This window comes from Saccopteryx leptura, chromosome 6 (assembly GCF_036850995.1).
Source record: "Saccopteryx leptura isolate mSacLep1 chromosome 6, mSacLep1_pri_phased_curated, whole genome shotgun sequence".
NCBI lineage: Eukaryota > Metazoa > Chordata > Mammalia > Chiroptera > Emballonuridae > Saccopteryx > Saccopteryx leptura.
The window spans coordinates 187323392-187339745 of NC_089508.1; the positions used below are offsets into that span (position 1 = coordinate 187323392).

The window sequence follows — 16354 nt, forward strand, 5'->3', positions numbered from 1 at the left end:
GGCGAATTAAGGAGTTGAGAGTAGCAGGGAAGCCCTCCTTCTGGCTGCTCTGTCCAAGGGCTTTGGAGCCAGCCACCAAGAGGCCAGGGATGGGCCGGGCAAGACAAGGTGGGGTTCACACAATTACGTAGGGGTTTCTAAAGGTGGGCCACAGTCTTAGTACTCCCTACCTGCAGTCCGTGCGCAAGTGCACTGATAACTCTCATCAGCAGGAAGTTAAGAGAGGGAAGAGGGTGGAAAGACCATGATTGTAGAAGCAGAAATAGAGTTATTGGGAGAATGAATTGATACACTATATAAAGCACCCACTTGATGAATGAATGAATGAATGAATGAATGATCTCTCTCAGCTGCTCCCCACCCATCCCCCCACCATCAGGTCCCAGCCCGACTGTCACACTATGGACACCCTTCTGGAAGCCCCGCCTGGATGAGCCCTGCTGTCCTAGGGCTGTAGACCCCCCCTTCACAACATCCATCACAGCTAGATTTTGGCAGTTATTTACTTGATTATTTGATTGACATTCGCCCACTTTCCCTAGACTACGAATTCCAGATCCTGAGCACTGTGTCTGCTTTTGTCACCACATGTCTCCAGGGGTGACCCAGGGACAGCCTGTGTGTTCCACGCGACTCTGCTGATTGAGTAAACAAAGGAGCAAAAGGTCACTAGGATGCCCTGACTTGTTAGTTATCCAAAAACCACTGGTTGACCTTTTCCTCCCCCAAACCATTGCCAGGCCCTGCGCTGAGGTCAGGCAGCCTACATCTGGCTCGCCGGCCATGAATTATGTGGCCCAGGGTATTAAAAGGCTAGCCCCTCGTTTGGTGGCGTTCTGTGCCGAAAGATTTCTTCTAACAGGAACCCAAGCCTGAGCATTGAGATCTGCTTTGAGAGCAGGTGCTTCAGAGGTCCCCTCGCGCCCTGTAGTTCGACAGTCAGGGCAGGATCTTGGTCTGACGACAGGCAGCGCCCTTCCTCTCGGAGGAAGGGTCCAAGGACATCGCATCTCAGCATCTTCCCTTTACCACAGTGTTAAGCGTGGCGTGCTCCTGATGACACAAAAGTCAGCAAAGCTGTGGTCCTCTGGCTCTGAGTTCTGTTTCTGGCAGTGGCAGGAGGAAATGTCTTGTAGAAGGACCGAGTCCACATCGATAACAGATAAGGACCACTGTTGCTCAGTGCTGGCTCCGGGCTGATCACTTCCGGTGCAAACTCGCCTTCATCAGCGGCGACGCTAACTGTCCCTTTTTGAGCCTTCACACGTGGTGTGCTTGGTTCTTCGTACGCCCGGAGGTAGTCTATGAGCATTGCCACCTTACAGATGAGCAAAGGAAGACACCAAAAAATTAATTCCCTGAATTCACTGCCCCTTAACACCTAGCAGGTATCAAGTATCTAAGAATTGACCAGAGCTCCCTTCTTTTGTTCCTGTCTTCAACACCCCTCACCTGTAGAGCCGTCCCAGGGATCAGAGCTGGAACTATCACGTTGTGTAGGGACGGAAGGCGAGGATGTGATTATTGTTGAACAGCAGATTCTCCTTACTGGCAGCCCCAGGCCCCGGAGTGACTATCCGGCCTCTAACCCCTGGTCCGCTCCCTCTTCTTAAACGCAGATCCCGTCTACCCAGAGACCACGGGCGAGGGTAGGCGCTGCCCGTTGCCGGGCGGTGGCTTGTTCGTGCTCTTGGAACAGGACAAGGATTAGGACATGGGCTCTAAGGGCGGTTAGCGTGGGGTCACATTTCAGCTCTCCCCTGTATTAGCACGTGACTCTGACAAGTTACCGAGTCCCCCTTACTGAGGTCCCTTGTCCTGTTGCATTGCCCGAGTCTTCACTGTGAGGCTCAGCCGTGCTGGCTGCAAGCAGACCTGACTTTTCCGGGCTGTAACTTTCCCGTCTGAAAATCGGTATCCTCAGTGGATCTATTTGACAGACTTGTCAAGATGAAATGATCTGAGGTGGTGTACCCGTCATGCCCTGAGTGCCCCACAGATGTCAGGGCTGTCGTCGTGACCCACGCGGGGGGGTGGGGGGGTAGGGGGGAGCTGGCTAGCAGGGAGGGAAAACTCCCTCGTGACGCCCGGCGGTACTCAGGTGTTCTGTCTGGCTTCTACCTGGCCCTCCCGCCTGCCTCCCTGTCCCTGCGCCTGGTGACTCAGCACGCTCCCCCCACACAGGTACCTGTACAAACTCCGCGACCTTCACCTGGACTGTGACAATTACACGGAGGCCGCCTACACGCTCCTTCTCCACACCTGGCTTCTCAAGGTACTGCCCCCCTCTCCCCGTGGAGCAGATCCGGGCTGGGACCCCCTCGGGGCCCTCACGGCCAACTGGAGAGTTTAAAACAAAAACAAAAAAAAAAAGAGAAAGAAAGGAAGAGAAGAAATAATTGACCAAACAAATTTTGTTTTGCTCTGAGTCCCAAAACTCTTGACTTGGCTGGCCACTGTCCCGGTGGCTTCGCCTGGTCACAGAAGGCCTCGAGTAAACGTCACATTTAACAGCGGCAGTGGTCCCTGGAGATAAGGTGTTGTTGCAGTTGTATGTAACGTCCAACTGTTTTTCTGTAACACCCAAACATCAGTGACAAAGCACTAGCTGGCCGCGCGAGCTGCCTTCCTCCTCCCGAAGGCGCTGCTGCAGTGGGCAGAGCCTCGGGGACTTCCTTAGGCTCCGGGAGCCCTGGGACCCCGTCTCCTCGGGGTTCAGAGGAAGTCCCTATGAACCACGTACACGAGCTCACGGAGAGCCAAGCGTGACTCGGTAAAAATCAGAAGGCGCTTCCCACGTGGAACCCGCAGACCAGCATCTCTGTGACTCTGACCCAGGGTGGCACGGAGGCAGCTGCTCACCTGCCTTCGGTGGCCTCTGAGCCCCTGCTGACGCCTCGTGTCCTCTCTCCCCAGTGGTCGGATGAGCAGTGCGCGTCACAGGTCATGCAGACAGGCCAGCAGCACCCCCAGACCCACCGGCAGCTAAAGGAGACGCTGTACGAGATCATCATAGGCTACTTTGACAAAGGAAAGGTAATGTGTCCCCGCCTTTCCTCTCTGTGGGGACCCTGCTCTGCTGGGAAGGGTGGCCCCTCCCACACTCCACACCCAGTCCACCTGCAGATCTCCGTCTCAGTCCTAAGTCTGACCTCTTCTCTCCACCTTTCTCCACCTCCAGTCCTACCACCTTCATTCGAGGCACCAGTATTGTGCACCTGGGTACTCAACGAGTCCTAAGCAGTGTCCCTGCTTCCTCTACTGCCCCCAACAGAGCTTCCTTCGTAGAGGAAACAGGGTGATCATAAAACTTATTTTTGGGGCCCTGGTCGGTTGGCTCAGTGGTAGAGCGTCAGCCTGGCATGCGGAAGTCCTGGGTTCGATTCCCGGCCAGGGCACACAGGAGAGGCGCCCATCTGCTTCTCCACCCCTCCCCCTCTCCTTCCTCTCTGCCTCTCTCTTCCCCTCCCACAGCCGAGGCTCCATTGGAGCAAAAGATGGCCCAGGCGCTGGGGATGGCTCCTTGGCCTCTGCCCCAGGTGCTAGAGTGGCCCTGGTCGGGACAGAGTGATGCCCCGGAGGGGCAGAGCATCGCCCCCTGGTGGGCGTGCTGGGTGGATCCCGGTCGGGTGCATGCGGGAGTCTGTCTGACTGCCTCCCTGTTTCCAGCTTCGGAAAAATACAAAAAAAAAACCAACAACTTATTTTTGGATCCCGTCATTCTCCTGTTTACAGTCCCCTTAATGGTTCCCGCCTTCCACTTGGAACAAAGTACACAATCCTCCCCGTGACCTGTGAGCTCTCCTCTGACTGCTCCTTCCATGTCATTCCTTCCAGGCTCCCTCTCTCACATGCTCTAGTCTATGCCAATCTCTTTTCCACCTCAGGGCCTTTGCACTTGCTTTCTCCAGCTTAGAGCATTTCTCCTCCATAGCATTTCATGGCTGGCTCCTTTTCATGGCTCGGGGATTTGCTCTGATATCACATCCTCACGGAGGCCTTCCCTGATCACCCTAGACCAAGCAGCACCCAGCCTCGGGTCACCGTGATTGCTGCTTCAAAGCACTTGTCACCATCAGGCATCCCCTTGTTCATTTCATTTTCTCTTGATCATCTTCTGGCTCCTCACTTACGATGCCATGCATGCAGAGACTTGTCCCCTGCCAAATGACCAGTGACTCGGCATGCAGGGCGCAATAAGTATCTGTTGAATAACTGAATGGATCACAGGTATGAACAGTATGGTGCCACCCTTGATCTCTGAGCAGCAAGGACAGAATGCTCGCTTGGGTTTGGGTAGATCAGCCAGACCAACTGCTGGCCACCCTCCCGTCTGCAGGGGACCTTTAGGAAGCTCCAACCCCACTGCTAGCACTCATCCTGAAGGGGACGTGGCCGGGTGGCCAAGTGCTCAGGCCCTGGAGCCAGTGGGCCCGGGTGTCAAACCCTGCTCCTCTGCCCACAGTCCCCTTGGCCTCCGGGAGACGGCACTCTCTATCGGGGATAGTGAGATGCGAATAGTGCCTGCTTGCTAGCGATTCTGTGAGAACTAGGTGGTCAAACGCATGTAGAGCATCTAGCACAGGCCCTGGTACCTAGTAGTACCTTGGTAAGGTTTCACCGTCACTGTGGTTACCGGACTCTGCCTTCACGGCCCCGGTGGACGGGCCATTTCCTCCATCAGGGCTTTCCCGGCCCTGCCGTTTGTGCACCGCCTCCCCCTGGACTGCAGGGCCTCCTGCTGCTCGTCAGGACATGACTGAACACGAGTTTGGTCCGTCCCGTCACTGTGGTCCATCGTGTCTGTCTCGGTCTGATCTCCCCACCCTCCCTGGACAGACAGGAGTGAGGTGGTGTCTGTGGAGGGTGTCTGAAGCCCCACGAGTGGAGCGGCTGATGAGCCCTGTGTCTGTGACTAACAACTACAACCCTCTCGCGGTCAGAGACCCCGCCACCACTGGAACTTACTGTCCTGTGGGACCTCGGCTGCTCGACTCTGTCACCGCGGGGTGTGGGGGGAACCCCAAACGTGCATGCTGAGCTTTCTCCTCTGCAAGGCGCCCAGCTCAACCCACCCTGTGCTGAGCAGAGAGGAAAAGGGTGTAATTCCCAATCTCAAAGAGGAAAAGGGCATGATCCCCAATCTCAAAGAGGAAAAGGGCGTGATCCCCAATCTCAAAGAGGAAAAGGGCATGATCCCCAATCTCAAAGAGGAAAAGGGCGTGATCACCAATCTCAAAGAGGAAAAGGGCGTGATCCCCAATCTCAAAGAGGAAAAGGGCGTGATCCCCAATCTCAAAGAGGAAAAGGGCGTGATCCCCAATCTCAAAGAGGAACAGGGCGTGATCCCCAATCTCAAAGAGGAAAAGGGCGTGATCCCCAACCTCAAAGAGGAAAAGGGCGTGATCCCCAATCTCAAAGAGGAACAGGGCGTGATCCCCAATCTCAAAGAGGAACAGGGCGTGATCCCCAATCTCAGAGAAAAAGGGCGTGATCCCCAATCTCAAAGAGGAACAGGGCGTGATCCCCAATCTCAAAGAGGAAAAGGGCGTGATCCCCAATCTCAAAGACCTTCCCGCCCAGTTGGTGAAACAGACCTGCGGATCAGGGTCTTTTCTGCACACTGCCCCTTGGCGTTGTGCCACAGAGTGGGAAGAAGGGAGCAGGGCGGTAACTAAGTACTCTGGGAGCAGAGAGGGGGGAGCAGATGGGTACTGCTCACTCTAACAGCCACCGCTGGGGAAGCTTCTAGAATGAAGCCCGAATCCCATAGCAACCCTTCAGCCTTTTCCCCCCACACCTCCCGTCATGGAAGCTCATTGCTCCAGACACACACACAACGGCTTCCTACACCATTAGCCCATCTGTCATCACTTGGTAGACTCCTCTACATCCCTCAAAACCCAACTATTTCATCTATTTTTGTGTATGCTTTACCCACTTACGTTTCGGGAAAGCGGAGACCTCTTACCCGTCTTCATATCTGCTCCATCCCTGTGCGCCATTCCATGCCTCAAAAGCAGCAGGTGCTGTAATGGATTGGACTCTGGGACCGGTGACGGGCAGAGGTCCCCGTGACCACAGGGGCAGACATGGGAGGAAATCCCAGGTTATCTGACTCCTGCCTGACCCCGTTCCTGGTCCCTTAGTGGTCTCTTAACACACAGGGAGAGCCTTTCCGGCATGGCACGGTGGGAAGTTGGCAAAAACCTCCACTTGAGCCAAACAGCCCGTGGCTACACACCCAGCCCAGAGGTGGTCAGGCTGAAGAGCGGGCGGCAGCCCGGCCTGGCCCGAGGACCCGGCTCCCCTGACTCACGAAGCAGCAGCGTACAAAGTGTGTTATACCGCTCTCGAAGCTGCCGTTAGTTTGCAGCCTGGCTCCTCTGCTCGGCTCTCACTTTCATTGATCTTTATGCTGAGATACAGAAAGAGCGCTTTCGCTCAAAGCACACCCGGCATTTGGGCAACCTCCGCTCTCTCCCCCGCCCCTCCCCCAGCTTCTCTGTGTAGGTGCATCTTCCCATTTTTAACCCGAATGTGAAAGGTAATGCCTGTCCCTTGAGCTTGCCAGCTCCCCGTCCCCCCTCCCCGGGCCTCTCTGCGGGGGTTCCCACCCCCTGTGGTCACAGGCAGATGGGTGGTGAGCTGGTGCCACCAGCCTTAAAGCCGAAGAAAAGGATCCCCTATGTCCAGGGTTTGTGTTTTCAGGACCGATTTTTTAGAGTCTCAGCCCCACTTCCCAGTGCTCTACTGCCACACCCACCTCTGCCTCTAGCTGCCCCCACCCCCACCCAGGCTCACGCGCCCCAGGGACCCCGCTGAGAAGGGACTGCCGCTGAGAAGGGACTGGCGCTTGTGGGAAGAGTCAGTTCTACAGGATGACTGAGTCCCGGGTATCGGCTGCACAGCATGGAGCCTCTGTTGACAATGCCGGATGATGGACTTGAACATTCTGTGAGGAGGGCAGATCTCGTTTTCTTACCACAAAAAGAACAAGATGAAGAAAGAGAGGGAGAGAGGGATAGAGCGAGGAAGGGAGGGAAGGAAGGAGGAAGCAAAGATGACCAGAGGGAAGGAAACGGGTCAGGATTGGCAGCGGGGACAGAACCCAGGCGTGAACATCGGGAGAACCGGCCCTGGCCCATCTTAGTCTCCAGAAACTCTCTGATATTAGGGTCCCCGCTTACTTCTCCGTGACCCGTTTCTCTTTGGAAAACAGAGCCAGTGCCTCCCTGCCCCACCTGCACAGAGGACGCTGAGGGAGTCAAGGGTTCATTCACTCCTAAGGCCAGGAGTGGGGCAAGGCCGCAGGCCACCCGCGGTGGGCATCCTGGCCCTGCTCGGGATGGGCAGCTGAGCTGGGGCAGGTGCTCTGCCTGCGAACCTGTTTCTCACTGGGAAGGACAGACGCCGCTAGTCACCTCTCAGAGGGGTTGCGAGGGCCTGAGAGCCTGCAGGGACGGTGTTGGGCCTGGCCTGTGGCTGCTCCATTATTCATGGAGAAACTAGGCCGGGAGGCAGAGAAGGATGGTGCTCCTGGGAGGGCCCGGCTCCCTGTTTGGGGCTGGGGCCCCGGCCGGGCTTGCAGCAGGGGCCCAGCGGGCACAGCCGCCAGGCCTCTTCCTCTGCAGGGGCTCTGCAAGCCCGGAGGCGCCCCCTCACCCTGGTCTCCACCACGTCCCCGCAGATGTGGGAAGAGGCCATCAGCCTGTGCAAGGAGCTGGCGGGGCAGTACGAGATGGAGATCTTTGACTACGAGCTGCTCAGCCAGAACCTGGTAAGATGTCGCCGCCGGCGGGGCTGCCTGTCTCAGAGGCTGGGTGCTGGGGTGTGGGGGGCTCAGCTCCCCAGAGGGTGGGGAGGCCAGGCAGGGGGGACACTAGATAAAGAAGGGCAGTAGGGCCTGAGCTGAGCGAGGCCATGCTGAGCGGCTCCCTCCCAGCTGGGAATATTTCCAAAGGGAGGAATTCTGGGAAAACGCATCAGACAGTTCCCGGGATGGGGTGTTAAGTACCTGCCGGGCACTGGGCAGCCGCCTCCACCGCTGCTGCACCCCAATCAGCACTGCGCTCCGTTTGCAGTGAAAGTCCCACAAATCACCAAGCCAATTAAATAGAAGCGCAAATTTGTGCTTTCTGATTAACAGATAAATCACATTAAAATGCTCCCCATCTGGCCGTTTCCCATTAGCTCCTCGGAGCTCGCGACTTGGCGGAGGACGTGGAAGGTGGGGAGAGCCAGCCTGTCCGCTTGCGCTGCGGAGCCCAGGGCTCGGCGGGGGGCGGCCATTGCAGGGGAGATGCGGGACTTTTGGGGTTACACGCTCTCCTCCCCCACCTTCTTCCTGGTGACCTGAGAGCCAGGAGCCCAGGGCCCCCACTTTTAGAGGCCAGTCCTGCTCCAATGAGAGTCATAACGTTGGGAGAGGACTTATGTACATATTTATAGAGGGGCTGGTTATGGAGTGCAGTGTTCTAAGAGGGGTGCTGGTACAAAGAAGCACTTACATCTGCCCCATGAGTATATATATATCCACATGGACGTTTGCAGATGGAGAGGCACGCATGCCTTCTAAAGGGTGCGTTCAGGACCCCACACTCCCACGCACACGCTCAGTACACATTTATGCACACACACAGTACACATCCATGTGCCTGCTGATGTGCAGGCCCACCTGGGCACCAAGCCCACATCACGGGCTTGTGCCTGGGTTCGTACACGTAGCTTGTCCTTTCTTTATGTGCTATGTCTGGCTGGTGATGTCTGTCTGGCTGCTAGCAATTGTAAGATGCCATCAGGTATGAAGTATGACGCAAACTGGTCTCGAGATGCTAAAATACAAAAACAAACAAACAACCCACACGCCTTAGAACTGTTGGCGCATGTTGGGTGCATAGGCAGGGAGACATTGGTATGCAGGGTCACGTATCCATCCGTAGACCCTCACAAGCACAGGCCCGGGGACAGCTGGCTGCGTTCACCTTCTTACCTGACGGCTGCACGGCGAGATAACATTTCTCTATCTGCACAAGCGAGATGCGGTACTCACGGGATTGGTCTGAGGCTGATGATGCCGGTGAACCGGCTGGCACGGGTAGAGTGGCTCACATGGTGGCTGGGATGTGGTCAATAGAGCTGTTGTGGTCCCTTGGCATCCATCAGGACTGGTTCCGGGACCCCCAGTGACAAAATCTACAGATGCTCAAGTCCCTTATGTAAGATGGAGTCGGATTTGCATATAACCTATATCTGTATATAGGTTACAAGAGGGTGTGCCTATGCATCGCTTCATCCACGTGGATTCAGCATCATGCTGGGCATATGGCAAATGTCTAAGTGGTTTTTTTTTGGGGGGGGGGAGTAATTACTTTCTGGGAATTTTTTCCTATTATTTCCCATCTGTGTTGGTTGAATGTGTGCAGATACAGAGACCCAACGTGCTGTTGGGATTGCAGACATCTCAGCCAGTCAGCCAACGTGCGCACGTTGGTTCTGGTGCAACCGTCGTGTCCTCCCTGTGGCCGCTGTGAGCTGAGCGTACCTCGGACACACACGTGTGCGTTGTCACAGGCCGAGCTTTCCTCTTTCAGATCCAGCAGGCCAAGTTCTATGAAAACATCATGAAAATCCTCAGGCCCAAACCGGACTACTTCGCCGTCGGGTACTACGGCCAGGGCTTCCCCTCCTTTCTGCGGGTGAGTGTGCGGCGACTCGGACCCAGCCCAGGTCCCAGGGCCTCTGCGTCTCAGCTCTCCCTCCCTGTTTCGAGGGTCCGCGTGTGCTCAGACCCCGGGCTCCCTTCCCTTCAAGTGCCGCCATGCCCCCCAGCCCCCCCCCCCCCGAGTCCCCTTCATCACAGTCACCTTCAGTCACCCCCCACAACACACAGCCACCAGGGCTGCCTCCTGAGGCGGCGAGCTTCCCGTGCCTGCAAGGAGGGCCTCTGAACCCAGTGCGCCCCTGTAGAGCCCTGGTTCTCATACCTTTGGGGTTCAGGACCCCTTTCCTCCCTTAAAAATTACTGAGGGCCCCAAAGAACTTCTGTATTTACAGACTTGATCTATATTTACCACCCTCCCAATGCAAACTAAGAAAGTTTAAAAGTATCTGCCAGTTTATTTCAACTTAATAAATCCGTCACGTGTTAACAGACATTGCATCCGTATGAAAAACAACTGCATTTGCTAGTATAAAAATGAGTGCGAACAGGGAATTAATTGTTTCCCGTTTCTGCCAGCCTCGTAAAGGTCTCGACTAAGAGAAGCCGGCTAGGTGCTCACGCCCGCTTCTGCACTGAGGCGGTTGTGACAGCACGGGTCACGCAGCTTCTGGACACCCTGCTGTAGACTACTAGTAAGGGAATGAGAGTGATGACGGGAAACAGTAGCTTCCAGTCATTGTGAAAAGAGCTTAGCTCCTGCGGGGCCCTAAAAGGGTCTTGGGGACCCTCAGGGACCCCTGGAGGGCAGTTTCTGAACCGCTGCTTTCGTGAATCATTCCTTCGTCCTGTGGAGAGTTGGATTAGGCCAGCCGTAGGCTTCCTCCCGGTGTGGGAGTCCATGGTTCAACGCTGAGCTTAGCCAGATTCGAAGAAACAGTAAATCTGGTCTCGGACCCCACTTGATGGGGAGATACATCACTCACCGCTGCCGATCGGCGTCGGAGCCGGAGTGCGCATGCGCTGCAGACGGGGAGACACTGAGGGTCTCCTTGTCGGCGTGGGAGCCGGAGTGCGCATGCGCTGCAGACGGGGAGACACTGAGGGTCTCCTTGGCGTGGGAGCCGGAGTGCGCATGCGCTGCAGACGGGGCGACACTGAGGGTCTCCTTGTCGGCGTGGGAGCCGGAGTGCGCATGCGCTGCAGACGGGGAGACACTGAGGGTCTCCTTGGTGGAAGAGAGGGGCCTTCCCAAACCTGACCATACATCGGAACGCCCCGGGGAACTTGATAAAAATGCATGTTCCTGAGCCCTGCTGCCCTGGGCTCCATTCCAGCAGGTCTGGAGTAGAGCCTGAGGATCTGAACTTCTAGAAGGCTCCCAGAATCCTCTGGTGTGCCCCCCCCCCCCCCCGCCCAGGTTTGGAAGCACTGACACGTGCAGGTGACAGATATGGGTTTGGACAGAACTCAGGGGCCATTGCAGGCTGCCCAGAGCTGGCCCAGAGCAGGTGTCTCAGCCTCAGCCCTGCTGACACTGTAAACCAGGCCGTCTGTCCTGTGCATTAAAGCAGTGGTCCCCTACCCCCGGGCCGCGGACCAGTACCGGTCTGCAGAGAAAGAATAAATAACTTACATTATTTCCGTTTTATTTATATTTAAGTCTGAACGATGTTTTATTTATTTATTTATTTATTTCAATGTTTTATTTTTTTAAAATGACCAGATTCCCTCTGTTACATCTGTCTAAGACTCACTCTTGACGCTCGTCTTGTAAGTTTGACAATTATATTTAAAAATACCCCAGTTTTTACGCCGGTCGCATAATTTTATTTTGTGCATTTATCCGTCCTACCCTAAAGGCCGGTGCATGAAAATATTTTCTGACATTAAACCAATCCGTGGCCCAAAATCGTTGGGGACCACTGCATTAAAGGGTGTTCAGCCAGGCCCCGCCCACCAGATTCTGGTAGCCCTTCCCTCCCTCTGCAGAGTGACAACCAACCAAAATCGTTTCTAGACATCACCAGTATCCCATGGGAGGCAAAAAAAATCACTCTCTGTTTGAAAACTACCGGTGTAGAAGAGGCTAATGTAGTTGAGGAAGGGTAGAGAGTGCGTTTCCATGGAGCTCGGACCAGGAGTCAAATGATGAAGGACCCAAGTGCTGGTCCCTCCCACCCCCTCTCCCTTTAGACCCATCTTGTCAGAGAAGCGGTGTGCACGGCTAGGTCAGCAAGTCGAGCTCCTCCCCTCCTCGGTGGGGAAGCAGAGAGGACAAAGATCTCTAGGAGCTCAGCACAGCCCTGTGCTCACGTCACCAGTCTCCCAGCTTTGCCGGGACCACGTCCTCCAAACCTGGACCCTGACGTCTCTGGTGGGGTGTCATTTCTCGGCAGAACAAAGTGTTCATCTACCGAGGGAAGGAGTACGAGCGAAGAGAAGACTTCCAGATGCAGCTCATGAGCCAGTTCCCCAACGCAGAGAAGATGAACACAACCTCCGCCCCCGGGGATGACGTGAAGAACGCCCCAGGCCAATGTATCCTTGGAGGGGGCCCCCGCCGAGGGGCCAGGGGTGGGTAGCCCTGCTGGGACTTCAGACCACAGAGCCCCACCTGGGAGCTCAGGGCTGTGCCAGCATCATTGTGTCCAGGGTGGTCGGATAAAAAGAACCCATCTCGGGCAATTCTAGATGTTGCATTCATTGGTTGATTTACTCATTCATTCATTCAATTCATTCATTCATTCATTCATTCACTCTTATAATGAATACAATCAAGCTCTGAGAATTCTGTACCAAACGCTTTGCAAACTGCTGGAGCTGGTACTCACACAGTGGTTCTCCCTTGGGGAGCTTAGAGTCCAGTCACTAAGAGAGATATTGGACAACTGATGGCACCATTCAATATGGATCTATAAAAATATGATCAGTGCCAAGAGGAGGCTGTGCAGGGTCCTGTGATTAGGAGGGCAGGGAAGGCTTCCCTGAAGAAAGTGATAAAAGGTTAGTGAGAAGCAAGCCGAGTGTCCTAGACAGGTGGGCGGCCCATCGCGTGCAAAGGCCTGCGTGGAAAGGGGCAGCGCCGGTTCCGAGAACTGACGTGGTGCCACAGTGCTCTTCCAATAAAATCCAACTCCTGGCCCTGGCCGGTTGGCTCAGTGGTAGAGCGTCGGCCTGGCGTGCAGAAGTCCCGGGTTCGATTCCCGGCCAGGGCACACAGGAGAAGCGCCCATCTGCTTCTCCACCCCTCCCCCCTCTCCTTCCTCTCTGTCTCTCTCTTCCCCTCCCGCAGCCGAGGCTCCATTGGAGCAAAGATGGCCCGAGCACTGGGGATGGCTCCTTGGCCTCTGCCCCAGGCGCTAGAGTGGCTCTGGTCACGACAGAGTGACGCCCCGGAGGGGCAGAGCATCGCCCCCTGGTGGGCAGAACGTCACCCCCTGGTGGGCATGCCAGGTGGATCCCGGTCGGGCGCATGCGGGAGTCTGTCTGACTGTCTCTCCCCATTTCCAGCTTCAGAAAAATACAAAAAAAAAAAAAAAAAAATCCAACTCCTGAGTGGGGCCAGCAAGGTCCCACCTCTGGGCCTGCACGTGTTCTGTTCCCTCTGTTTGGCACACCGTTCCTCCAGCTCCTTTCTCGCCCATCAGATGCTAACTTGGTGTCACCCCCTGGAGGAGGTCGTCCCTGGTCACCTGACATGGCCTTCTCTAAACTCTTCACGACTCTGTTACCAATCTCTGCCTCTGTTTTCTTTTGAGAACTGACCTCAGTCTGTTATCGTGTCTGCATTCTTACACGTGTAAAGGCTCGTGTACGTTAGACCGTAAGCTCCGTGAGGGTAGAGACCTGCTCACTGCAGTAATTCTTCCATCTCTCCCAGTGCCCTGCACAAGGCTGATGCTCAGACGATCAATGTTGATTAATAGGAGGACAAAGAAGGAAAAAGGAAAAGAGTTAGACAGGAAAAGGAAGGAGCGAGGGATCCAGCTCACTGGCATACTCAGAGGACAGAGGTGACATGAGATGACACTGTGAGTTTGGGCAGAGGGTGGTGTTCACGGGGCCAGGAGCTGACCCTGGGCCAGAGGTGGACTTCCAAGGATGAGGCAGATGGCTGAGCGGAGGGCCATGAAACCAGCCCTGCTCCCTGCTTTGCACCCTTTAACACAAATTAAGTTATAGCCTTTAAAATGGGGTTGACAGGTTACATGGCTGGCCTGCTAAGTCTGCCCAACTGGAATCCAAATATTTTCCCTTGGGTGATACATATTCATCAGTAACCTTTTCATTGTGCCTGCCCGTCCTTCATGCCAGCTCGACCATTGTTGTTTGCAGAAGGGCTTGCAACTGGTGGGGGTGCTGGCCGATTACAAATGTGAGTTTGGTTCCAGGCGAGACATGGGATTAGTAATAAGGCCTTTCTGCATGGACATTTGGTGTTGAACAGCGCTCTGGCCTTTCAAGTTGGGGTGGGTGGGGAAAGCATGTGTCCCTGAGCCATAGAGTCCTCCGTCGGCCTGATTCAGTGGCCAGAACAGGGCGGCAAGGACAAAGGAAGTTCTGACATTTGCTCAAGGTCTTCTTGACGCTGTGCACAGAGCCGAGAACTTAGTCACCATTATCCCCCAGGCATCCCCAAACTACGGCCCGCGGGCCGCAATGCGGCCCCCTGAGGCCATTTATCCAGCCCCCACTGCACTTCTGGAAGGGGCACCTCTTTCATTGGTGGTCAGTGAGAGGACCACTGTATTTGGCAGCCCTCCAATGGTCTGAGGGACAGTGAACTGGACCCCTGTGTAAAAAGTTTGGAGACCCCTGCTTAAGCCCCATAAAACCCTCTAAGGCAGTGGTCCCCAACTCCCGGGCCACAGACCGGTAGCAGTCCGTGGGCCATTTGGTACCGGTCCACAGAGAAAGAATAAATAACTTACATTATTTGTTTTATTTATATTTAAGTCTGAACAATGTTTTATTTTTTAAAAATGACCAGATTCCCTCTGTTACATCCATCTAAGACTCACTCTTGACGCTTGTCTCAGTCACGTGATACATTTATCCATCCCACCCTAAAGGCCGGTCCGTGAAAATATTTTCTGACATTAAACCAGTCCGTGGCCCAAAAATGGTTGGGGACCACTGCCCTAAGGTGAGCATTGCTTGTCCTTACTTCATGGAGAAGGAGTGTGTGCGGCAGGCAGGTGAGGTTACAAAGCTCGTTAGTGATGGAGTTGGGGTGTGAACTCCCAGATCTAGGTGTCTCAAAGCCTGTATTCTTTCTGTAGTGCCACCGTGTTAAGATTAGAGAACAGAATGCTCTCGATTAACTCCTAACTGTTCATGCACGAGGCAGTTCTCATGCGCTGTTGCCTTTTATCCTCCCCATAATCCTATCAGATGGGTCTTATCAGTCTCTGAATTTTATGAATAAGAAAACCGAGGCTCAGAAACTGTAAGCTGCTTGCTTGCACAGGTCCACAGGAGGCGATGGAGCTAGGATTTGCCCTCGGGTCTGCTTTTTCACCAGCATCCGAGCTCTGTTCTGTTGCCTTCATGTGTTGAAAAGCCTTCATGTGTTGAGCAGTGCAGAAAGGTGACAGATCCCAGGTCTCCCCTCTCAGGTATCCAAGCGAGAGAAGGCATTTAAAAGCCCTGGTCTCTTAGTTGGGTGTATCCTGTCCCCTACCGTCGTCTTCTGCTCAGACCTCGGGGCCACAGATCTATGCATAGATTCAGAACATGGTAAGGGTCTAGCCACACATCCCCCTGTGTGAACGGCTTCACCAGGACAGCTTTGGATTATCCTCTTGGACCAAGGCCAGCTGCTAATATCAGAAGACATGACCTAGAACCTTCTTTAAAACAGGAGTTGGCAAACTTCTCTATAAAGTACCAGATGGAAAATATTTTCATCTTTCTGGGCCGTGCGGTTGCCGTCACAACCACTCAACTCGGTTGTGACGGTGGGAGAGAAACCCTGGACGATACAAAGATGGATTATCTGGGCTGCAGGCATGTTCCCACTAAACATCTTGGCCGCAAACATTTTCACCGCAGAACTAATTTGCCATAAGGCAATTTTGCCATAAAAGGACATAACGAAACAGGAAAAAGTGAATAACTAAATTAAAGAGAGTTTATTGCTATACTTTTCTTAAAATTGTCCATTTGTATTCACATACTGTCACACGTCCACTGATAGATGTCCCGAAGCTCTGTAGGAAATAGTCCTGTATGCAATACAAACAATATTACCTAAGCATTTGCAGCTCATATGTGATCATTTTCTAGTAGAGTATACAATCTGGCCCAGTAAGTTTTATTACCTTGTTTTCTACCAAGTAGATACGTGTACTAGCTACCGGCCACTATTTGCAGACCTCCATATAGTTGTCACCGTGTAGACCTTTACGCAGGCTAAGAGTTACATAACATAAGGATAGGAATCCTGAGAGAACTTGTCAATGGAGAAATGAAATAAAACCAAACCATCGTTACACCTAGCTTACATACATTAATTATTTAATGCATTTAAATTGATTCGTCAACAGAGAGATGAAACCAAACTGTCAACTGTTTATTTAACCTTTCACGACAAGACTGCCATTCCCCAGCCCTGCAGTGGGAATGTTTGTGGCAGAAAGGCTTATGGTCAAGATGTTTACAACTCAGACGCTCACCAATACAGGACAC

At 54.1% G+C, this 16354-nt stretch overlaps 1 protein-coding gene across 2 annotated transcripts in view; it reads left to right on the forward strand.

The window, feature by feature from the left end:
* Positions 1-16354, forward strand: part of DOCK2 (dedicator of cytokinesis 2) — a 401087-nt gene that overhangs the window by 359910 nt on the left and 24823 nt on the right. For both annotated transcript variants that reach the window (XM_066342684.1, XM_066342685.1), the window contains exons 37-41: positions 2185-2275; positions 2917-3036; positions 7691-7780; positions 9594-9698; positions 12061-12202. In XM_066342684.1, coding sequence (XP_066198781.1) covers positions 2185-2275; positions 2917-3036; positions 7691-7780; positions 9594-9698; positions 12061-12202 — 548 coding nt within the window. The remainder of the gene's footprint in view (positions 1-2184; positions 2276-2916; positions 3037-7690; positions 7781-9593; positions 9699-12060; positions 12203-16354) is intronic.